The 24,826-nt window shown below is 50.4% G+C and overlaps 1 protein-coding gene across 2 annotated transcripts; it reads right to left on the reverse strand.

Moving 5' to 3' along the window:
- Positions 1-2,062: 2,062 nt before the first annotated feature.
- LYRM1 (LYR motif containing 1) lies at positions 2,063-24,766 on the reverse strand. Of its 2 annotated transcripts, none has more exons than XM_070413713.1 (4): positions 13,106-16,496; positions 12,354-12,519; positions 7,172-7,264; positions 2,063-2,745 (listed from the first exon to the last, which is right to left on the reverse strand). In XM_070413713.1, the coding sequence occupies exons 2-4, from the start codon at positions 12,510-12,512 to the stop codon at positions 2,629-2,631; spliced, it is 369 nt and encodes a 122-aa protein (XP_070269814.1). In that variant the 5' UTR covers positions 12,513-12,519; positions 13,106-16,496; the 3' UTR covers positions 2,063-2,628. The 2 variants fall into 2 exon arrangements, with proteins under 2 accessions (XP_070269814.1, XP_070269813.1); XM_070413712.1 differs by lacking the exon at positions 13,106-16,496 and adding an exon at positions 24,635-24,766 and having other exon boundaries at positions 2,064-2,745.
- Between the last annotated feature and the right edge of the window lie 60 nt (positions 24,767-24,826).

Here is a 24,826-nt window from a genome sequence, read left to right on the forward strand (position 1 = left end):
TGTCTTGACACAGAAATAAAGGGCACTCATTCTTCACTGCCGTCTGGCGGACCTTTCGTGAGGGGCTTGGCGTGATGAAGGTGATGAGGGTGACGTTACACTGACATCACACTTGCTGTGAGCCAGCTATAGAGCAGCCCTATCAAGTAGGTATGACTATCATCCTCATTTATGGCTACAGAAACCATGCTACAAGGGAGGTTAGTGACATCCCCCGAACCAGACAGCCTGTGGGGGTGCTGATCTTGCCAGGAGCGATGGAGACAGGAGGGGCCGGTCTCCTGCCTAAGGTAGGGAGATTAATAGCTTTTTTTTTTTTTCAAGAAGCACTTTTTCCAAGGTGGAAAAGAACGTCAGAATGGCTAGAGAGCTGGAGCTGTCTTACTGTTCCAAGTGAGATTGTTAGTCCTGTGAGGTGGAATCCATGAACCTTGCACTGGTCAGGTAAGTCACACTGCAAGTGCAAGGCACTGAGGGGGTTGCTAGGAAACAACTGCATTTTCATTAGTTGTCTAGCTCCCCCTTCAGCAACAAAAGCTGTGGAGGCAGGGACTCGCCATTTCATTCCTCAGGGGTCAAGGGATAGAATGTTTCTGTATAATGGATTACATTTTTATATAACTTAAACATTTCCTCCACTTTGAAAAGAAAGATTGCCGAGAGCTTCTTGGGACCAACATGGCCATGAACATCTCTCCGTGGAAGAGCAGCCTGTTCTTCAGAAGCTGGTGCCTTGGAGCCCAGCACCCGGGCAGAGGTGGCCAGGGGTCATCCCGGCCAGACACGTCAGCCTGCCTCCCAAAGGCTCAGCAGGTGACAGCAGACAAACCTTGTCACCAAGCTACTCTTTGCTCTTTAAAAATCTAGTGTTGGTAGTTTCCGTGTGAGTGTTGGAAGGACATTTCATTGAGAGAAGGGATATAGGAAGATAGGTTCTGCCTTTAAAAGACCAAAGCATGGAGATCATATTGTCTTGGAGAGAAAATGAAAAAAAGAAAATGCATCTTTGTAAAGAAGACGAGGTATATAACATTCACTTTTAGGTACGATTCTTGGCTCACAGAAGAAACCCCGAGGCTAGTTAGCAATTAGGTGGACTTCCACCTGGGAGGAGGCTGGGTGGGAAAGGTGGTCTACAGAGCAAGACAAAAACTGCAGTCACCCTGAGTTACTGAGACTGCGATGGAGCCAGGAAGCCGTGGTCGCTTGGTCCTCCAAGCACAGGTCACCATTTCATTGGCTGGTTGAGCGCACAGGCCGTGTTGAATGAAAGGTACTTAAACATTAGAAGCACTTCAGGCAGGGAGATGCTTCCACAGAGACGAGATGGAAGGGGAGTGACTGGTGGGACAGCAGATTCATGCCTCCCAGTCGCACACTCACTGAATGGCCCACACACCTGCCAGCACAGTTAAGTTTCTCTTCCGCAAAGGCCTGGAGCTGCAATTGTTAAATCTGCACACGCTGCTACTCCCAGGCAGTATTAAACAGGGTAATGCTGTATTCTATAGAGTAGAGTTCTATACATTTTCACTGCCAAACCCTGCAGGACTTACCCGGAGCATAGAAAACGACACCGCTGCTCCCAGGAGCCTGGGATAGAATGCCCTTTTTGAATGAGAGGATCCGTGTGACAAAGGAAGCCTAAATCTAGGTGTGGGCAGGAATTACCAACTGCTGCTTCTGTGGGCCCTCACACACACACGCAAGCGTAAATCCTTCGTTCCACCCTCTCCTTGTTCCATTTCTGTTTAGACATAACTTGAAAGCCAACTTTGCCCTTGTACATTCTAATTATGTTAAGGCAAAATACTTGCAATGATGCAGTAGGAGTTTCAAGCGAGCCTTTCGGTCCCAAGTGCATCCTAAGTCCACGCTCGAAGATGCTATGCTTTAACGGAGGCAGGGCTTCTCGGCATGTGTGTGGAGGAGCCAGGCATGGGTCTCAACATTTCCAGGGAAAACTATGAGGAACCCAGTGGTGCACTTTTTAAGGGGTGTTTGTCTGGAAATTGGGAGGGTCTAAAGATGACAAAACGCACACAAAAAGCCCACTTTTTTAAAAAAGATTTTTTATTTTTAGAGAGAGGAGAGGAGTGGGAGAGAATGAAACATCAATGCAAGAGCATAAACTGGGGATCAAGCCCGCAACCCAGACATGGCCCTGTCTGGTTTCGGCAACCTTTGGGTGTACAGGGCAACACCAATCCAGCCACGCCAGCCAGGGGGGAAAGCCCACCTGTAAGCAAATCTATAACTTAAAAGAAAGCCTACACTATTCCGAGGGAGGTAGGTTGTTTGCGAGCAGCCATGAGAAACCCAGACACTGGGTGGCTTTTCAGTGTCAGCCGACAGGCCAGGCAAGGACTTGCCTGGAGAGCTTTGCCGTTCTCCAGTCTTCTCCCTCGGGGAGGCCGTGAGGTCTGCAACCGCCAGGATTAGTGTCATCCCCACAGACAGCAAGGCCCTGACACACTGTGAGCACACATCATCAGGTCAGTACCAATATTTGGGAGCCTTTAAAGAAGATACTTGAATTTTTGCCCCAATCAAGGAGAAAGGTTTTGCTGTTTGGTTTACATTGAAGACCTAGTTGGCTCATCGTTTGAGAAATAAACTTTCCCTGGATTAGGAAACCTCATCATGAGACTTGAGATAAACTGGTTTGGAAAGTTTCCTCAGTTTCTCCTGGCTTCGAAGTCCCCGGCCTCGTAGTGAGGTAAGGCCCATTGGAGGCAGATGAATCTGAGTAAGAAGAGTAAGAATAATGATAATATTAAGAACTATAATCACTGCAGCAGCTTATATTCATTGAGCAGTTTCTAAATACCATGCTCTCTGCTCAGCACTACATCTGCAGAGTCATTAATCCTTACAATCATCTCGGGGCATTATATCAGCATTTACAGATGAGAAAATGGAGGCTTAGAAGTTAAAACTTGCTCAGATTAGACATGAAGTGAGAGAGCGGATCTGAACCCAGATGTGTCTGATGCCAGAGCTGGGCTCTTCTTGGCCATGTTGCCTGCATGGAGGGAAAAGCCACAAACCACAGTGAAATGAAAATGCAAAGGTGAGGGGAAGCATGGTCGCAAAGATGTGTGCGTGGTGGCAAACTGGGACCAGCCTAAACGTCTACCGGAAGGGCTCATTCTCACAAAAGGATGCAAGGCAACCATGCAAAAGAGAGAGGCAGACATGCCCAGAAACCAGGAAGTAAAGCAAGCAGGCAATAAACAGGACACCCAGGACTCGTGTAGTTTAACATATTAAGCACCGTCAGTCACCGGTGACTGACACTATACTTTCCATCCAAAAGACAAAACAGGATGGGCGCTTAATGTGTTAAGAAAATGCATGTACATGAGTGTGGAAAAAAAGACTACAATGATATATTACCAAACTATCAGGTTCAGCCAATACAATAAAAATTAAATATTGATAATTCAAAAATTTAAAAACAATCTATACTAATAAAAGACAAAGATTCTAACTGACGGTACCTTTGCTATGCCCTAAGCCATGCCCACCAGCCAATCAGAGCAACTATATGCAAATTAACCCAACCAAGATAGTGGCCGGCAGACACGGAGCTGGAGCAAGCAGGAGGCTTGGTTGCCCAGGCGATGGAGGAAGCCAAGGTTCCCACCTGCCCTGAGCCGGCTGTGGCCTCCGCTCATGGCAACAAAGTTTCAATTATAGCAGACAAATAAATCCCAGATACCTGCTTCCAGCCAGACTCCACTGGGATCTGGGGTAGCTGGGGGTTGTGGCCAGCCTGCAAACAACCATCAGCCCCTCACCCAGGATGGTCACAACCTCATGGGGTGAGGGTCCCCACTGGGGGGCTTAGCCAGCCTGCAAACGGCCCTCAGCCCCTCACCCAGACTGGCCAGGCACCCCAGCAGGACCCCCCACCCTGAAGGGGCTGTGGTCAGCCTGCAAACAGCCATCAGCCCCTCACCCAGACTGGCCAGGCACCCCAGTGGGGACCCCCACACTGAAGGGGGTATGGCCAGCCTAAAAATGGCCCTCAGCCCCTCACCCAGACTGGCCAGGCACCCCAGTGGGGACCCCCACACTGAAGAGGCTGTGGCCAGCCTGAAAACATCCATCAGGCCCTCACCCAGGCTGTCCAGGCACCCCAGGGGGGACCCCTACCCTGAAGGGGCTGTGGCCAGCCTGCAAACAGCCATCAGCCCCTCACCCTGGCTGGCCAGGCACTCCTATATAATAAAAGGGTAATATGCAAATTGACCCTAACAGCAGAATGACTGGTCACTATGACACACACTGACCACCAGGGGGCAGATGCTCAATGCAGGAGCTGCCCCCTGGTGGTCAGTGTGCTCCCACAGGGGGAGCTCTGCTCAGCCACAAGCCAGACTGCCGACTGCCAGTACAGTGGTGGTGATGGGAGCCTCTCCCACCTCCTCAGCAGCACTAAGGATGTCCGATTGCAGCTTAGGCCTGCTGCCCACTGGCAAGTGGACATCCCCCGAGGTCTCCCGGGCTGCCAGAGGGATGTCTGACTACCAGCTTAGGCCCAATCCCCAAGGGAGCGGGCCTAAGCCAGCAGGTGGTCATCCCCCAAGAGGTCCCAGACTTTGAGAGGGCACAGGCCGGGCTGAGGGACCCCCCCGAGTGCACAAATTTTTGTGCACCAGGCCTCTAGTATGTGTGTATGTGTGTGTGTGTGTGTGTGTGTGTGTGTGTATACACTAGAGACCCGGTGCACAAAAATTTGTGCACTCGGGGGGGAGAGGGGGGTCCCTCAGCCCGGCCTGTGCCCTCTCGAAGTCTGGGACCCCCCAGGAGATAATGACCTGCTGGCTTAGGCCTGCTCCCGGGTGGCAGAGGGCAGGCCCAATCCCTAGGTGCAACCCCTGGTCGGGCTCAGAGCAGGGCCGATTGGGGAGTTGGGGCACTGCCCCCTGTCACCCACAGAGCAGGGCCGATCAGGGGGTTGGGGCGCCACCACTGTCACACTCAGGACAGGGCCGATGGGGAGGTTATGGCTCTACCCTGTCACACACAGAGCAGGGCCCGTGGCGGGAGAGGGGGTTGGGGCGCCGCACCGTCACACATAGAGCAGGGCCGATCAGGGTGTTGGGGCGCCGCACCCTGTCATACACAGAGCCACAGGGCGATCAGGGGTTGGGGAGCTCCCCCAATCAGGCACAGAGCAGGGCTGATCAGGGGGTTGGGGCGCCTCCCCCTGTCACGAACAGAGCAGGGCGGATAGGGAGGTTGTGGCCCTGCCCCCTGTCACACACAGAGCTGCAGGGCGATCAGGGGGTTTGGTCGCTGCCCCCTGTCACACTGATCCCGGTGCTGGGAGGCCTCGCGGCTCCGCTGATCCCGGTGCTGGGAGGCATATTACCCTTTTACTATATAGGATAGAGGCCTGGTGCACGGGTGGGGGCCGGCTGGTTTGCCCTGAAGGGTGTCCTGGATCAGGGTGGGGGTCCTGCTTGGGTGCCTGGCCAGCCTGGATGAGGGGATGATGGCTGTTTACAGCTGGTCACACCCCCTTCAGGGTGGGGGTCCCCACTGGGGTGCCTGGCCAGTCTGGGTGAGGGGCTGAGGGCCGTTTTCAGGCTGGTGGGTGACTGAAGCTCCCAACCTGTCCTTTTTTTCTTTTTTTTTTTATTCTGGGCCAGCTTTAGCTCTGAGGCTTGGCTCCAGCTCTGAGGCCTCGGCTGCTGAAAGCAGGTGTCTGGTTTGTTTGGGTTCTATAATTGTAACACTGTTGCGGTCCTGCTCACTCCAGCTCTGAGATCCCGGCTGGCTGAAAGCAGGGATCTGCATTTGTTCTATAATTGAAACAATGTTGCGGTCCTGCTGGCTGAAAGTAGGTTTCTGGGGTTTTATTTAGCTTCTATATTTGTAACAATGTTTCTTAAACTGCAAGCTCAGAGGCCAGCAAGGCAGGTGGGGAACGTTGGCTTCCTCTGTCACTGAAGCAAGCAAGCCTCCTGTTTGCTTCAAGTTGCCTGGCTGCCAGCCGCTATCTTGGTTGGCAGTTAATTTGCATATCTCCCTGATGAGCCAATGGGAAGGGTAGCGGAGGTACAGCTAATTACCATGTCTCTATTATTAGATAGGATATAGGCCTAAGTGACCATTATGACAGAACGACCAGTCAACCAGTCACTATGATGCGCACTGACCACCAGGGGGCAGACGTTCAAGGCAGGAGCTGCCCCCTGGTGGTCAGTGCTATCCCACAGGCCTGCAGGGATCAGGCCTAAACTGGCAGTTGGACATCCCTCTCACAATCTGGGACCCCTCGGGGGCCTAAACTGGTCGTTGGACATACATACCACAAGGGGTCCTGGATTGAGAGAGGGTGGAGGCTGGGATGAGGGACACTCTCCCTCTACCCCCGCCCCCAGTGCACGAAATTTCATGCACTGGGCCTCTAGTTTAATACAAAATTTGCTGTGGATTAAATTTATAGTCTCCCTCTTACCCCTGTCCCCCAGTTCCCCTCTCAAGAAACAATTACCAGCAGTTTTTTGTAGGTCAAGGGTAGAAAATTGGTAGTTTCATATGGTCAACCCAATAGTTACAGGGGTCACTTCCACAGGGTGTGAATTTTGACAAATTTCACTTTCTATCTTATGCATGCCTTTAATGTTTGAACTTTATTATTTTATTAACAACAACCTTATCTAATATAAGAAGAAAATTTTTCCATAAAAAAGTGAAAAGCAAAAGAGAGCGCTATGCAACTGAGAGCTGGCTTTCCCTTCTATACATGGGAAAGCCATACGCGTAGGAGATAGTCTTCTTTGGCATCTTGGTTGGTCATGATAGGCTGATGGCATGCAAGGAGAGCTTGTTTCCAACAGGCCTCCTGCAGTAGCTCTGGCCTTCTAGCCCAGTGGTTCTCAACCTTCCTGATGCCGCGACCCTTTCATACAGTTCCTCATGCTGTGGTGACCCCCGATTTCATTGTTACAAATGGAACATAATTAAAGCATAGTGATTAATCACAAAAACAATATGTAATTATATATGTGTTTTCCAATGGTCTTAGGCAACCCCTGTGAAAGGGTTGTTCGACCCCCAAAGGGGTCGCGACCCACAGGTTGAGAACCGTTGTTCTAGACAAACACTCAGCAAAGGATGAGTACCCACCACGTGTTAACCGGGTCACACTTACTGGCCTTGGATACGGGATCTGGTAGTGCAGTCCAATTTCGATCCTAGCTGTGCATTCATCTATGCACTGCTTAATCTGGTCTGTGTCTGTGAGCTGGTGAAAGACAAAACGGGCATTTTTCTAATGCCACACAGAATACAGGTACACATTTTCTGAAACTCTTTTGATTTACCATTCAATAAATTAAATATTGATAATTCAAAAATTCAAAAGAAATCTATATATATAATATATATAAAAGCCTAAGCGACCGTTATAACCGGATGACCACCAGGTAGCTACGATGCACACTGACTACCAGGAGGAAGCTCAATGCAGGAGCTGTCCCCTGGTGGTCAGTGCGCTCCCACAGCCAACTTCCTGCAGCTGGCCAACCTCCCGAGGTCCCTCCCTGTGGCCGGCCAGCCCCCATTGGCCCCTCAGGGGCTATTGGGGCTGGCCAGCTAACCTCCCGGCCCTGATGAGCTTGATTGGGACTGGGCAAGATGGGCCCCAATCGGCCCCGATCGCCAGCCAGGCCAAGGGACTCCACCCGTGCATGAATTCGTGCACCAAGCCTCTAGTTTAATATAAAATTTGCTGTGGACTAAACTTACAAAATGAAGTCTCCCTCTTACCCCTGTCCCCCAGTTCCCCTCTCAAGGACAACAATTACTAGCAGTTTTTTGTCTGTCTTCCCAGTGGTATTCTCTGCATATATCAGCATACATGTATACATGTAAGTTTTTTTCTTTGCTTCTATTGAATTTTTTTAAATTGGACATTATTGTAGGAGTCCCCTCCACCACTCCCTCTTTGCCCACCTAAACACTCCCTTTTCCTTCACCTTTACCAAGTTATTGCCTGTGCCCAAGGGGTATGCATATATGGTTTTTGGGGTTTGTTTTTTTGAGCGAGGGAGAGGGAGAGAGGAATAGAAACATTAATGATGAGAGAGAATCATTGATTCACTGCTTCCTGCAGGCTCCCAACTGGGGATGGACTCGCAATCTGGCCATGTGCCCTGACTGGGAATCGAACCGTGAGCACCTGGTTCAAAGGTCAACACTCAACCTGAACCACACTGGCTGGGCTGCATATATGTTCTTTAGCTAAATCCTTCACTTCTTATCTAGTCACCTCCCACCAACCTCCCCTTGGGCACCAGCCAGCCTATTCCATGTATTCATGTTTCTGGTTCCATTTTGTTTGTCAGTTTATTTTGTCCATTAGATTCTACAAATGAGTGAGATCATGTGGTATTTGTGTCTCTGACTGGCTTATTTCACTTACAATAACGCTCTCCAGGTCCATCCATGCTGTTACAAAGGGTAAGGGATCCTCTTTTTTAAAGCTACATACTATTCCACTGTGTAAATGTACTATAGCCTTTTTTATCCATTCAAGGTTTTTTTCTCACTTTGTTCTGAATCTTGCTTTTTCCACTAATAAACTGAAGCTCCTTCTACATTTATGCATGTAAAACTGCCCCATTCTTTTTTTTTAAATATATTTTTATTGATTTCAGAGAGGAAGGGAAAGGGAGAGAGAAACATCAATGATGAGAATCTGATCCTCTACTGGGGATCGAGCCCGCAACCCCAGCATGTGCCCTTGACTGGAATCGAACCTGGGACCCTTAGTCCACAGGCCGATGCTCCATCCACTGAGCCAAACCAGCTAGGGCTGCCCCATTCTTTTGAACAGCTGTACCAAATTCCAACATAATTTAACCAATCTTCTCCTGATGGACATTTAGGTTATCTCCAATCTTTGCCATTATAAACAAATATGTTATGGATCCCTCTAAATTTTTTTGGCTCATATACAAATATAACTAAAAGATAATTTCCTAGAGGAAGAATTATGGGTCAAAGGGTATATGTTCATGCATTTTTAATTCTCATAGATAGTGCCTCTAGATTCAAATATCAAGTGATTTTCAGCCTTTTTAATCTCATGGCACAGAAACTAATTAATAAAATTCTGCAGCAGACCAAAAAATGTATTTTTTGCTGAGCTGACAAAAAATAGGTATAGTTTTATTTCATTCCTATTGGACAGCTGTTGTGTTGGCTGTTGTCATTTTTTTATTTGGCTATCTAAAGGAAGAGAGGTCAGTGCCCCTGACTAAATAGTCAGGTATTTCATGTTTTAAACATTTTTGCGGCCCTGGCTGGGTGACTCAATTGGATTGTCATCCTATACACCAAAAGGCTGCAGGCTCAATTCCCAGTCAGGGCACATACCTAGGTTCTGGGAGCATATGGGGAGGCAACTGATGAATGTTTCTCTCTTACATCGTTGCTTCTCTCTCTCCCTCTCTCTAAAAATCAATAAAAATATATCCTCAGGTGAGGATTAAAAAGAAAAAAGGATTACTAAAAATTCTTGTGGTACCCTTGTTGAAAATTGCTGCTCTAAGGGGCTGATGGATTTAAATTCCTTCAAGGAGCTATGAATCACATTCCCACAGCACTTCTTCACATCCTCGCACGTTGGTCAAACTTTAACCCAATTGTCTCAGCAAGTGCTGCTAGACACTGAAGAATGATTCATCTCTCTCTCATTTTAAACTGTGAATTGCCTTGCTCATTAGTAAGGGGAAGAAATGGCTTCTGAAATTCTAAAATGGCCAAATTGTAATAGTCCAGTTTCAAGTAAAAGAATGACAAGTTCATTCTCAACAACAGAAAGCTGGTGGTGAAGGGGAGAGAGCCTCTCACTCTGAGATGCCGTGAGTCAACGAGGGCTGCTAAGCAGGTGCCGGTGGCCTCAAAGCCGAGCTGGGCTGCAGCAGCCCCACAGGACACCACAGGGAAGGCTGGGCTGCACGGCTTGGAAAGCCCAAGTGCCTTTGTGTCCCATGGCACCTCCTGGAGCATGAGAATTGCAGTGCACAGACCCCAGGGGAGTCCCTTGGGCAGAGGCTCAGCTTTTTGATCTCTGTGCTTCTCAGAAGCTGTTGCTTTGATGCCCACCTTGGGAACATGTCCATGTCCCTTCCCATTTGCCTCTTAGGATTCAGAGCAATTCATGAGATACCTTTGGATTATTATCAAGCTCTTACAGCAAGTGGTTACAAGAAACTACGTATGTCTGTCTGTAAGGAGCAATGGGGGAGAAAGAAAGCCCTGACAGGGCTATGGCCACGGGGCCGAGGGCGCCTGGGCTCCAGCTTCCATCTGAACAAGTTTGGGTTAGAGTTCTCCAAATTCCACCTTTCAGAGGCTGCCTGCATGATTTGATCTCCCCACCACCTACACTAACACTAAACTTTTTCTTTATGCCCTGACTGGCTTGGCTCAGTGGACAGAGCATCGGCCTGTGGACTGAAGGGTCCCAGGTTCAATTCTGGTCAAGGGCACATGCCCAGGTTGTGGGCTCAATCCCCAGTGAGGGGTGTGTGGAAGGCAGCCAATCACTGATTCTCTCTCATCATTGATGTTTCTCTCTCTCTCCCTCTCTCCTTTTTCTCTGAAATCAATAAAAGTTTTAAAAAAATGAAAATAAACTTTTTCTTTAAATGGACTCTTCTAAGCATAGTAATTGTGAAAGAACCTGATACTCTATTTTTTTTCTATACATAGGAAAACAAGCACATATGTTAAAATGAAAAGCCCATGTACCTCCCCCAACATAAAAATCTCACTTCTGCACCGCCATGCACACATGCGCCCTCCGCCCCCACCACACTGGGCCCATGCAAGCAGCGGCAAGTGAGGGACTGATGGCTGCCATACTGGAAACCCAGGGTCTTAGCAGTCCTCAGGCGAGTCCTCAGGGCACGTGCTCTTGTGGCACCCCCAGCACCAGGCTGGGCATTGTGAGGCCATGGTCCCTGCCTTTACTGCCAGAGAGGACAACCTGACACCTAAAGCTACAGAAAGGCACAGTGGTGCACAATCAACTACGATATAGGAATTCAGGACAGGGCTCATCCGGGGGTCAGGTGAGAGCAGAGAAACTGAGGAAGGCCTCCTAAAGGCAAATTGAGTCAAAGTATTTGTAACGCTGGTCAATCTATGACACCCACAAGGCAGGCCCATGAGCGACGCTCCGGAGTGTAAGGCACTGTATTAAGTTCATTAAATACACTAATAATTTCATTATACACAAAGCAGACATTTTAAAACGATGCCATAAAAATAAACAGAAACAGCACTTGCAGTATTTGATTCCATTCCTCCCAGGGCAGTTTAAGGACCTTGGGGCTGCGTGTACGCTGGTGTGGCACGCATGGTGTGCACCAGGAGCAGAGTGTGGAGAAGCTGGAGGGTCACATGACCATTATACTTGGGGGAGGTCCTTCAGGTGGGTGGTGAAAGGCCAAGGCTGGGTGTTCACATATGGGAGCCGGAACCACAAGGCAGCTGCCGGTCCTGGGCATCAGCACATACGCTGACCTTCTGAGGACCTACGGCTGGCAGCAGGGGTGTGGAGAAGGCGGGTCAGAAAGGAGACTGAGGCAGGGGCCAGAGTGGATGAAATAAAGGACGTTTCATGAAGGAACTCAACAGCATGGGATCTGTGAGATCACGCGGAGGCGGCCAGAGAGGTTGGGAGCTGGAAGCCTCGCCCTTGCGCTGTGCCAGGCCGTCTTCCTGAGGAGCTCCAGGTGATGCCTGAGGGCTTCCTGGGGTGACTGAATGGAGCCCCTCAGAAGTGGCTTCTGGCCCTGGGGTCTATCGGGGGTGCACTGCTATTAGACGGTTCCTAGGCACTACTGAGCCCATTCTGTGGGCCCAGAGGGCAAGCTCACTCTGCTGGCCAGAGGCTTGAGTGCAAAGCGAGGTCATGAAGGGCATCCTGTGCTTAATTCTAGTCTCTTCCCTCAGAATGGGTTTACACTTGGAGTCTTTGCCTAGTTTATGAACTGAAAAACAAAACAAAACCGTGTACCCTCCCATGGGAGTGGCCCACAACAGGCGCAGGGTGCGGGGTTGCTCCCGCCGGAACCCTGCCTGCGGCTCAGCTCGCCGACGGGGCCTGCTGTGGGTGCTGAGCCAGGCAGCCCAACCGACACCGAAGGCAAGTGCAGGGGAGACCCAGCAGAGCCTCCACGGCTGAGCCTCTCCTGCCCGCCGCGCTCTGCCGCTGTGACTGCTGTCCTCTCAACTTTAGGACAGAGAGAAACAGACAAACACAAGCAGCTACTCTCCTTGCCATCTCCGATCTCTCATCTCCGACTGAGGCTACTCACATTTTTGTTTTTCCGGAACAGCGTCCTGGCTTCATGGCGGATGTACTGTTTTTCTCTCTCAGTGTCTTCCACCCGCCCTGACGCTGCCTGCCACTGCCTCGCAAGCCTGAAGATTCGGCGGTACAGGCCAAGCACTTCTTGTCTTGTGGCTGTGGTCATCCTCGCACTCACCGAAGTAGAAGAGGGAACATTTGCATGAAAACCCCACCTGAGAATAGGCAGCTAGAAGAGGTGCATTTTTAATCAAGCTCTTTAGACTAAAATTGCTTTCTCAAGCAAGCTGCTTGGTGGCACTGCTGGGCGGGCGCTGGCCTGCCCATCACCGCGTGGCTGAGGCTGCTCCCGGGCTGTTTCCTTCGACAGCCATTTTCACACACATGGCAAAACCGAAACGCACATTCACTATTCTTTAAGCTGGAAAGAGTACTCAGGGCGAGGCTCTCGGTGTGTACGCTGGTAACTTACACCACTAGGAGCAGGCATATTTTTAATAACTGAATTTAGTGCAGGGGCTGCTAACTCAAGTCCTTCCAGGCCCGGCCGGCAGGGAACGTGGCTGGCGGGGCAGTGGCCAACGGAGAGGACATGCCCCCTTAAAAAGGCCACTTCTCAGCCCGGCCAGTGGCTGCCACGTAGAAACAAGGGCCTGGCGATGCCGGATCTCCGGATAGCTTACTAGGTGACCGTCCAGATTTTTAAAAGATGAAATCTCAAAAAAGACACGAATTCATTACTTTGGAAAATGTGAGTACCATGAAGGCCAAGCAAATTGTGTCTGCAGGCTCGGTTCCACCTTAGTTCATCATAACCTTGTTGAAAAGATTTCTTGCGCTGTTGGTCTATGTCCTGTCCACAGAACTGCGCGTGCAGAGAACTAAAAACCTCGGTGATGACGGAAGTCCGTGGCCCCTCTGGGTTTTACTCTGAGACAACAATGTTTGATGTTGAGAGGCCCTGGCTAAGACCCCACCTAAATGCATTCCCTAAAGTAACTGTGTTTTAAAAAATTCCTGTTAACATCCTGAAATATTCCAGATACACAAAATGATACAGAGAGTAATATAATTAACAGCCACAGATTCACAGTGAACCTTAAAGGATAAACTGTATAGCTGAAACCCTCACTGTCCCTCTTCCAAGTCAAATTCCTGTTTCGCTCCTAGAGGGAACACTAGCCTGACTGGTCTCTCTCTCACACGTCTTTGTAGGCAACGTGATATAGTGCTGCTCAGCAAGTTTTAAAACTGTATCTCCATGTGCATGGGCAAGGCCTGGCCTTCCTGTCCCTTGCTTTTTTGCCCATTTCTGTGAGACCCATCATGCTGTTCCTTTAGCTCTAGCTCATCTGTTCTCACTACTGCCATTCGGCCCACTGTCTGGTCACCCTGTGTCCACTCGCCTGCTGCTGGACGTTAGGTACTTGCTTCTTTTACTTGGGCAAAAACTTCAGCCTATTTCTCTGCTATTAACTTTAAATCAGAGAAGAAGGCCCACGCCTGGAGGATCCCGACTAGCCAGACTTAGGGCATGGCCCCTGCCCCGCCTCTAACACGTGGAGCTGAGAAGAGGGAGAACAGATCAGAGAGGGAGCACGTGGCCAGGCACAGGGCCTCCTCTCCAGGACCCTGGCTTTCCGGGCAGCTCACCAGGGGCAGGGAGGGGACGATGGAGACTGTGTCAGGCAGCCCTGGGTCTATGAGAACTTGGGCAGCTAAAGAATGTAGATGGGAGCTGGGAGGAGGGGTCGGCCCAGAAATTCCAAGTGCTTCCAAGGAATTCACCTCACAGGGCACCTCTCTTTCAACTGTGACTGCCCTTCCTACTCATCCCTACCCTGGCGACTTTTCCTGAGCAACCAGGACTGAACCAAGGCTTAACTGTTTGATGAAAAGCTTGAAAGCACAACTTCACCAATTCAAGTTAACAGGACTGAGGTTAAGAGCCGACACCAATTCTGATGTCCACGATGCTTCAGAGAAGTTGCTTAAAAGGAATAAAAACCAGGAGAGAACATCATGCTTTGTGGCCAATCGTTAATAAAAACCCAGAGGAGATAATGACGTCTTCCTGAGTGCTGGCTCTCCCTAAAATTCCGTGTTTTCCTGTGCACGTCTGGGAGTCAGCTCCTGTGAGAGGCAGGGCATCTGTAACTTCTACTAAAGATGCCTCACCTCCCTGTTAGCAGGACCTGGAGGAGAGAGCCTGGCATAGGAACACCGCAGCATCTCTGCTGCGTCTGAATTTAATTGCTTTCCTTCTCTCCTCTAAGAACCTCAGCCCGAGCTCTAACTGACCATACACCAGCACCTGACACAGGAGCCCTGGAATTAGGGCACTCCCGGTAACAAGCAGAACAACTGGTACTTAACAGGCCTATTTTCAAAACACTGGAATGTTTAAGTGCTGGGAAAACTAATCCTGAAAGGGGGTAAGTGATGTCTCCTCTCCAACATCAGTTGACATAGAAAGCCTACATGTTACTGGACTGAAGGGGTCCATTTACGTACATGCATCAAAGCCCAATCCAACGGGAACAGGAGTTGGCAGCAAAGAAAGTACGGACAGGTTTACAAGTGAGATGTGCCCAGCCCAGTCACAGGCAATTAATGCTAAAACACCTAGCCTCCCAGTGGCTCCCAGGAAATGGGCTACAGGAAAAGGTCAGTATCATGGTGGCTGAAGGAGTGGGAGTGAGCACCCTACTCATCACTGTATCAGGTCCTGTCTGGTTTCCAGAGGGTGTGGTCCCCATGGTCTTACTGTTTCATGACTTGCAACTGAAACCTATCTGAAGTCAAGGTGCTATCTTGAGTTTGACCAACATTCTGTGGTCAACAGACCCCAGGCTTTATTCTTAAGACAGTTGGATACTGACCCTGGTGTCCCACGGGTTCAATTATTAAGGAAAGGAATGGATGGAGAGGAATAAGAAAAGGTCATGTGAAAGAAATGGGAGTTTCTGGTGGCTCAGTTGGTTGGAGCACCATCTTGTACAACAAAGAGGTTCTGGGTTCAATTCTCAGTCAGGGCACATACCTAGGGTTGTGTGTTCAATCCCAGTACACATATGGGAGGCAACCAATCAATGTTTCTCTCTCCCTCCCTTCCTCTCTCCCTACAATCAATTTAAAAAAATATCCTCAGGTGAGGAAGGAAAAAAAAAAGAGGGTTTCTGTGTGGATAGAAATTATGAAGATTTCCCGAAAGAATGGTCTACGGTTTCCCATGGTGTTCTATTTTAAAAAAAAAAAAATTTTTTATTGATTTCAGAGAGGAAGGGAGAGGGAGAGATTAAAACATCAATGATGAGAATCACTGATCCCCTGCCTCCTGCACACCCCCTACTGGGAATCAAGCCCGAAACCTGGGCAAGTGCCCTGACTGGGAATCCAACTGTGACCGCCTGGTTCAAAGGTCGATGCTCAACCACTGAGCTATACCAGCTGGGCCAGGTCTGTACCGTTTACAAGTCTGGCTTATCATTTCCTTCTAACTCTTGTGCAAAAAAAAACAAGGAAAAAAATGCCTCTGTTCTTTCCTTATTAGAATCTTTCAGTTCTTTGGGAAACTCGTTCTTTCTTATCTTAGGGTTACGTACCTGTTATTTCTAGAAGGCTCTCTCCTGACCCCCTCCCATGTACCTTACCAACCCCTAGTCATCCTTTAGTTCTCTGTGAAAACATGGAGGTCTCGGATGATCTCCCCCTCCCCTTCTGCCTCACCATATACGCCAGATCAGGTCTCTCTGTTGAACTGTCCCTTGGCACCTTGTATTTCTTCTTTGTAGCAGTGATCACTCAAGAAATGGCCTGTCAATGTCTGTCTTCCCCCACAGACTCTAACCTCTATGGGGACAGTACCACATGCATCGTATTCACTGCTGAATGCTCGGCACCTGGCAAGGTGCAAACTGCTAGTCAACAAATGTCTGCTGAATAAATGAAAACCTCATGCTATGGAAGCTTGAGATTCTAGAAACATCATCAGCCATGTATAAAAAATTTTTTAAAGTTCTTATCCTTTTGATTTATATTTGTCTCTGTTCCTAGAAAGTAACTTGTTTAGAAAAAGTACCTTTTCCCTAGAAGTCTTCCTTCCTATGGATTTAATGGCTAGACACCAACATTTATTCCTCCAACCATCACTGACCTCTCACTGATGCAGAACCAACAGCCCTTTTCCTTCCTCTCTAGTTTCTGGGGTTGATCTGATGCAATGGGGTCTGCTAGGATTTCCTGCAGGACATCAGAAATATGAAGTTGTTCAGCGGTCCACAACTGAACTGCAGTATGGACTGCCTGTGAAGTCTATTCTTACATAATTTTTATAGTAAAAATTCTGTAACTTTCATTATGATTGACTAGAGGCCCAGTGCACCAAACTCGTGCATGGGTAGGGTCCCTAGGCCTGGTGGCGATCAGGGCCGATCGGGGCCTCCTGCCTGCCCACTGGGGCCTTCCTTCATTCCGCGCTGTCCCCTGGTGGTCAGCGAACATCATAGCAAGTGATCAAACTCCTGATCTCTGGTAAAACTCCCCAAGGGACACTTTGCATAATATATATATACACACACACACACACACACACACACACACACACACACCAGAGGCCTGGTGCACAAAATTCATGCATGGGAGGGGGATGTCCCTCAGCCCGGCCTGCACCCTCTCTAATCCAGGACACCTCAGGGGATGTCTTCACTGCCAGTTTAGGCCCGATCCCGGCCTAAACCAGCAGTCAGACATCCCTCTTGCAATCCGGGACTGCTGGCTCCTAACTGCTCACCTGCCTGCCAGCCTGATCCCCCTTAACTGCTCTCCCCGCCAGCCTAATCACCCCTAACTGCCTCTGCCTTGGCCTCACTATCATGGCTTTGTCCAGAAGGACATCCGGTCTAATTAGCATATTACTCTTTTATTAGTATAGAGGCCTGGTGCATGGGTTGGGGCCGGCTGGTCTGCCCTGAAGGGGGTCCCAGATCAGGGTGGGGGTCCCCTTAGGGGGTGGGGCCAGCCTGGGTGAGGAGCCTGGGGCAGTTTACAGGCCAGCCACACCCCAATTGGGGTGGGGGGACCCCGCTGGGGGACAGGGCCGGCCTGGGTGAGGGGCCACCAGGGGTTTGCAGGCTGGCCACGCCATCGGGGTGGGGGTCCCCGCTGGGGAGCAGGTGGCCTGGGCGAGGGGCCTGGGGCCTTTTGCAGGCCGGCCAGCCTCCTGATGGGGTGAGGGTCCCTGCTGGGGGCGGTTTGCAGGATGGCCAAGCCCCAGGTTTTGTCCAGAAGGTCTCCCGGTCTAATTAGCAGATTACTTTTATTAGTATAAAAGATATATAGAAGATAGATATTTCTTTAAACTCTGCTTCTTTTCACCTCCTTAATCCCAAATCCCAGAATAAGAAGAAATAAGACATGAAGTGTGAATGGAAGAAACTGTGACTGGAAAGGGGCCTATTTTCTTAAAATCGTACGCGATACATGCAGCCCCAAGCTTAGTCACCAGCACCTGCCGGGTGCAGCCTGTGTGGTACGATCAGGATGATGAGGCTTGCTGCTGCTGCACTGGCCTCGGTCATCGTCAGAGAAGCTTCCCCTACAGCAGGCATCCCAGAGACTGGCTGGGGAGGTGATGTACAATACAAATATTTTCTTACTGCCCACCAAACCATGATTTAAAGTAATTTCATTTTGTAGTGATATAGCTTCCTTTAAATAAATGTATTACATAATATTTTAAGCTAGTTTAATATATAGGTAAATAACAGTAAAGACAGTGACAGTGGGCCTGAAAGAGCAATTAGAAGGTGCTGCTGAGGCACATTCCTTCCACTGAGCCATCCACTTGGAATGGCTATTGTGTGCCTGCCACCTGCCCCCGCCCCCCGCCACACACACACCCCAGCTCCCGGACTCTCAGGTGTTCTGGAGCAGCTGTCGCCAACCTTTCAGACCTCACAGACCACCAGGATCTGGAGCACCCTTCATCCAGCACATGCAGGCCTTGGTTTGACAGAAGGCCCAGGGGAGATGCCATCCACTTCACCCTCCCCCCCGAACCCCCCCATGGGAAGACCTTGCAGCATGAATACGGGCACTGAAGAGCAGAGATGAACATGCCCTCTCTCCTGACCAAATTTATAGAGCACGACTCTGGTCTCAGGAATATAAACATTCCCAAAACTGAGCTCTCAGGAGGCTTTGCCTTCTACTGAAGAAAAAGTGTTACAGTGCAAGCCAAGGGCAGAAAAGGCAAGTTCCCAACTACTCGCTCTCAGGATCTGCCCCTGGGCGCACTTTTCCCTCACCAGGACGAATGTAATCAAACTTCTCTTCCAAGGACTTTATGACTGAGGGGTGGGCAGAAGGTGAAGACTGTGAAATCTGCTGAAGTCAGTCTTCCGTGTTCGCTGTGCACCAGTGGTGGCTGGCCCGGGTCCTGCGGCCCTGTCTCCTCCATCTGGGACTTGCTTTTTGCCAAATGAAGGTCCCAACTCACACCACTGCTATGCCTAGTGCTGACTCTCACCCTTCGGCTCCCCTCACTTTTAATGGGTGCCTTTTCCACTTTCCACCTACAAAACACACATTTTGTAAGAGAAGGGGATTAGGATTACAGTGGGGCCTTGACTTACAAATGCAATTCGTTCGGAGACCGAGCTCATTAAGGAGCTCGTTAACTCAAATTACTCTATCAACTCAATGCAAAAAATCGGCTGAGAGACAGCTGGTATCTCAAAAAACTCGTTAGTCGGGACACTCGTAAGTCAAGGCCCCGCTGTATGTTTCATTCATTACACTCCTAAGCTGGGCACATAACTGGAGCTTAACACTTGGGTTGCGGGAAACGAGTTAAGTCGGCTCGCGTGAATTGCGCGTACTCCGCGGGAGCCGTCTTAAAATACTTTTTTTTTTTATAGACTAGCAGAATGCGGGTAACGTATAAATACGTAAACTAAAGTTATCATAATTTTACTGAACGTTGCCATTTGCGCAAAAAAATTAGCAAAAATGGCCCGCGCCACGCGCCACCTGTTAGCGCCTGATGAAAGCTACCCGCATACAGTGACAGGATCGGGCAAAAGTAGGTTTACAGTTGTCTGTATGGAATATAATACAATAATAATACAAAAATAAACTCCGCTTCATGTGCTCGTTAACTGTAAACCTACTTTTGACATACCATGTACATTTGTTAGAATAAATGACACATACGAACGTCCATTCTCAAGATACAGGTGGTGGCATGTGGACCAGGTTTTCCAATGGAGGCCCTAGAGCACTTAAAAATACGAATTAACCCTCACAATAGTGAGTGTGAGAGCGGTGCTTGTCAGTTCCATGAAGGGCAGTGTGAGATGCAGGGCTGTAGGGAAGCCTCTCTCAGTTCATTTAAGGCCCGTTAGGGTGCATCCACTGGACCGAAACGACTTACTTTGTTTCTGTGCAACTTAGAACCAAACATACAAGGAAAATGGGATTGTCATACTTTAAAAAAAACATCCTTTGGGGGAATAAGGCTCATCACACCCAAATGATGAGGGAGTCAAAACGAACCCAGAAAACTTTCATTTGAAGAACCTCTAGGGAGCTGAAATGCTCTACCACCAAAGCAAGCTGGCCCTGGTAAGCAGAGTAGGTAACGTCCACATCAATGCAAGCAATGGACTAACAAATCCTGACTTCACTACACTGGCAGGTCTTCCGGAGCCTCACCTTCATGAATGTAAAATTGGGCGACAACAGAACCTTCTTCAAAGAGTTGTAGTAAGAATCATTCATTAGATAATCCATGCAAATCACTTAGCGCAGGGGTGTTAACAAAGGCCAACGCCACCTAACAGCAAGACATGACAGTCTCATTTATCTGTGCTGAGCTTGTCTGCAGAGGAAAGGAAATGGAGGCCTGTTGGCAGATGTACTGCTTTGTGGTGGTAATGGATTTTCCTAAAGCTGTTTCCCCTGCTCATTCAAACCCCTGTATGTACAGGACTCTTGTTCTTCAGTGTGAGTGACTGGCCCTGTTGGAGGACTGCTTATCTTCAGACCACAGAGCGTACTTCCTACTGAAAACATAACGCAGATGCCAGCACCAAAGGCAGGAGCAGGTCCCCTTCCTAGTTTTCTTCCTTTATCTCTTACTCCTTGTTTATCCTCAGGGCACTTTTTCCCAGGTCCCAGATACTCCCTACAGCCTGGCATACACCATATCCCATGGGTGTCATCCTCACTCAAATCCAATGGCCTTCAAGCTGAACTGTGCCCCACACTTCTCTGTCGTCCTCCCCTCCATCAATCAGCCAAACCCCCCCACCCCCACCCCCACCCCCACAAACACACACCACAGACTTGTTTCCTGGTTCAGGTTTTGGTTACTAGAATCCAAAAGGGAAGTACAATGCCACCCAATTTTGCAAATCTCAGGATAAGCTTGTGTGGCACCCTTAATCATACCACAGCTACTTTCTGAACAGTATCTTTTTACAAAGAAAGTGACAATGTCATGTGCCAGAAAGGGGGCAGGCAGTAGAGGGAAGATCATGTTTTAATTTTACCTAAAGGAAAAGGAATCAGGTTTGGCCCTGTAATATGGGAATCTTCAGAACACAGGGAACACACAGAACTATTGACGTCTGGAAGACTTAAACTCTCCCAACAAGATCTTATGGGTCAAGTACATTCATTCTGTTAGGTTGGAGAGCCCAGGATCGGATACATGCAGACATGTGACGAGATAATGGACTCCCCCTGGCATTTCTAACAGATCAGTGTGCCAGACACAGATACTGGCTTCTCCACGAACCCCACACAGATACTGACACCTTCCTGAATACCTTGCTGACCCCCTGCAGCGGGAACTTCCTCAGCTGAATACCTCAGCTCATGTCCCCGCCCCTCACCCAACCGCAGTATAAAAAAAAGCGCCCCCCTCCCTGTTGGCGTGAATCCACGTGCCCTGTCTTTGGGGTACGTGGGTCTCCCGGGGACGCAATAAACCTTTTCCTTTTCTTTCTTTACTGATTCCCTGGACTCTCTTTATTTCTTACGCCGCCTCCTGAGCCACCTAACCTAACACATTGTAACTATACCAGGGAGGGAACACACTCGATTGCACTGGTAAGGGGACACCAATCAGGCTATGGTATCTGAGACATTTACAGCTGTTTTCCCCTCCAGGATCACAATTCTAAGTGAAAACCAACGTTCTGCCCTCAAGTCAAAAGTATCTGGTTCCTTATCTGTGTATTTTGAGACAAAGACCAGGTAAGGGGTCAGTCAGAGGGGCTGGGAACCAGTTACAAGTAGGAGTTGGAGGTGTGTGTGGGCCCGAGGCAGATGAAGACTCAGTCCACGCCAAAGATCAACCCCACTCCTTCATTCACAACTATTCGGGATTCCCACTCATAGGAATTAGGGAAGCCCCCAAGACGAAACACTTAAATTTAAATGAATGTTTAGATCCCTCCTTCCTGATTATTTTCTAATGAGCTGGGTTAGGAACCTGACAAAAGGACTTTGTCCCGAACATTAGATACAGCTGGGGCCCTCCACCCTGAGGCTGAGCCCACCATCCGGTACAGAGCTCCCCGGTGCAGGGCCCCTGCCTGCCATGGTAGTTTCCAAGTACCCTCAGCCATCAAACCAACTTGGCTCACCTAGAGGCACTGAGCTCCTTACCACACCAAGTTCCTTCAAGTAGGAACGACGACTGTCCGTTTTCAGTTGAAATCATTAGCACCCAGGACCTTGCAGCTCCATCTTTAGTGATAAAAATACCCCACTGGCCACATGCAGCTCTTGGGCACTTGAAATACGGTGAGTGCCCAACTGAATTTAAATTCTATTTGACTGAAATAGCTACATGCAGACAGCACAGCTCTAGACCGACCTTGCAAATCCCATGCCCACAGGCAGGTAGGTGTGGGGGTGTTATGCCCAGGTTTCAAGATCCCCAAGAAACCAACATCAGGGAGCCAGCCAGTCCGATGCAAAAGCATAAGAATCTGTATTTCAAGCTAGCTTGAGCTCCCCGTCCACCAGACTCGCCGACACAATGGCAAGCCAAGCGGCCGAGAGAGCGAACCCCCGCGTAGAGACGGGCTTTATGGGGGGGGTTGGAGTAAAGGGAGGAGAAAGGACGTAGCCCTTACCCTGAGGCAAGATGGAGGGCGTAGCCCTCGCCCTTTCAGGGGGAGAGACTAGGCAACGAGCACTGAGCCACAGGAAAGCAGCAGAGCTCCTTGGCTCCAGGTGGCTGGTGCTGGGTAGGAACCTCAGGCTGCTGCTGCCACATTATCTCATTTTTCAAATGAAGCGGAAAATCTGGATTTCAATGTCCAATTTTTATTTTAAAAAATTTTAATAGTTGAACCAAACTGACAACATGCTGGGGAGCAAGACCTCAAATGCCCAATTTTTAAAAGTTAGTAAGTAAATTTAAAAATTAATTTAAGTCACGTTGTGGCTGAACAACGGCAGGTAACATCTGTCTCGCCAGTGAGCAGCTCTATCTGGCCAGCCTCTCCTGCTCAGACCGCAGGGCCTCTCCACAGCCACGGTGCGGCCACCGCAGCTCTTCCTCGGTGTCGCGGCAGATCCGAGACAAACCCAGGCCTTCCCAGTCTTCTTCTGGTTTTAGGAGACTGGCCACATCTAGATTTTGGCGGCGGCAGCAGGGACAAAAGCCCCTGCAGAAGCAGCTGGTCTGTGGCTGGCATCTTAGGAACACTGTTCTGACCTCGCTAGAGCCACATGGTGAGTGAGCCCTTTGCATCAGGCTCTCTCCACTAGGAGCCAGCAGGACACAAAGACTAGTCCGAGGGGGAGACAGACATATGAACAAGCAAAGCCAGGTTTGCTATAATGGACACAAATCGCGTGGGCACAAGTCCCAAAGCACAGCGCCAGGGAAGGGGAAGCAGAAGCTGCTAGTGGTGGATGAGCCCCACTGACTAGGAGGGTGGGCCCCATTTTCCCAGAATATTAAGGGGGCCTCCTTGTCTATGTTAGTTTCCTTCGCAGGCTTCTTCTCTGGGTAATCTCTAAATGCAAAGAGCCCCCAGGAGGCGTGTAGGAGCCCAGGCCATCTAGAAATAAGTCCCTACCTGTATTGATTGTCTCTATGCCTTCCCCTGACCTGCAAATCCAACTTCTCAACATCTTCACCTGGATGGTTAATACTTAGCCAACCCAGTATGTTCCAGGAGAGCTTGGGGTTTCCCACCCACTGTTTTCCCTCTCCTGTACCCCTGACGGCCAGCCCCGCAAGTCTACTTCCAAAATACTCTGCGTCCCTCCGAAGACCCCCCCCAAAGAGGGGTACCTTTGCCATGATCGCTCTTAAGCTCCAAGGGCCCTTCTTTTGTCTCTGTAACTTTTAAAATAAATGTTCTCTTTTAAACACGCAAAAAATGCGTTGTGAATTTAACTCTCCATTTCCACTGCAACTCAACACTGCCTGCCCCTCTCCCGTGGCTGCCGGCCTCCGCCTTCTCTACCCAGCAGCCACGAGTGATTTCCGAACATCTGGGTCACTAGGACCACGGCACCCCTTCCTAACCCTCCGGGGCCATACACAGACCTGACCCTGCCCACGGCTGTCCGACCGACCTGCTCCTTCCCCACCGACCCTCTGCCAAGGGCTCCGCCGCAGCCCCTGGCCGCCTCCGGCTCCCTCCTCCGGCCCCTGCCGGCTGCTTCCCCTAGAAAGCCCCCCGGCCAGCTCCCGCTCCTCGGACCCGCACAGCCGGCCTCCTCCGAGCCACCTCACCCGATGTGGAGCGCTCCCCTCCCCACCAGCCCATCGGGCATCACTGTCGTTGGGGGCGCTCGCTCGCTGGCATCTTCCTTATTGATCTACTTTTTAACTTTCTCTCGGACTCGAATAAAAAGTCGCGGAGCACAGCCCTGCGGCGAACGGTGTTACGGCGCAGGCTCTCGCTGCCTAGAAAGGCTGCGTCCCACCCGCGGCGTCGGGGTCAGCGTCCCGCCCCCGGCCAGGCCCCTGCCGATCTCCCACTCGCACTCGGGGACTGGGGACTCAGGACAGCCTCCGGCGGGCTGCAAACCCGCGCCCAGCATCCCGCAACCCTCCCCGGCCCGGCCTCGGGCCGCTCCCTGGGCCGGCGCCGAGGCTAGAGGCGCCACCCGGAGCCGCCCCGCCGGGCTGGGGTCACACAGGCGCGTCTCCTAGCAACGTCGACCCTTGCCCCACCCCAGCCTGCCCCGGAGCCGGCCCGTCCCCGCAGTCTCCGCGCCAGAGCCCGCGTCTCCGTCCCCTGCACTCACGCCGCGCCGGTCCGGCCTCCCCGACCCTCGGAAGCCCCGGGCGCCCGGCGCGCTGCGAGGAGGCAGTGCGGGAGCTCACGGAGCGCGGCAGCCCACGGAGCGCGGCGCACGCCTCGGCTGGCCCTGCGGCCGGGCCGCACCACGGCGGACCTCCGGGAGAGTCGACCCAGGTCTGCGGTCGTCCGAGCCCCT

This window comes from Myotis yumanensis, unplaced genomic scaffold (assembly GCF_028538775.1).
Source record: "Myotis yumanensis isolate MYYU_CA2020_CCGP unplaced genomic scaffold, mMyoYum1.0.hap1 SCAF_4, whole genome shotgun sequence".
Taxonomy (NCBI): domain Eukaryota; kingdom Metazoa; phylum Chordata; class Mammalia; order Chiroptera; family Vespertilionidae; genus Myotis; species Myotis yumanensis.

Excerpts from the sequence above, each read along its gene's own strand:
- LYRM1 (XM_070413713.1), bottom strand. The coding sequence starts at position 12,512 with ATGACCACAGCCACAAGACAAGAAGTGCTTGGCCTGTACCGCCGAATC. Across the intron at positions 7,265-12,353 it reads TGTTCCGGAAAAACAAAAAT|CTCACAGACACAGACCAGAT; the intron begins GTGAGTAGCCTC and ends GTCTTTCACCAG. Across the intron at positions 2,746-7,171 it reads AGATCCCGTATCCAAGGCCA|ATTCATCTGCCTCCAATGGG; the intron begins GTAAGTGTGACC and ends CTTCTTACTCAG.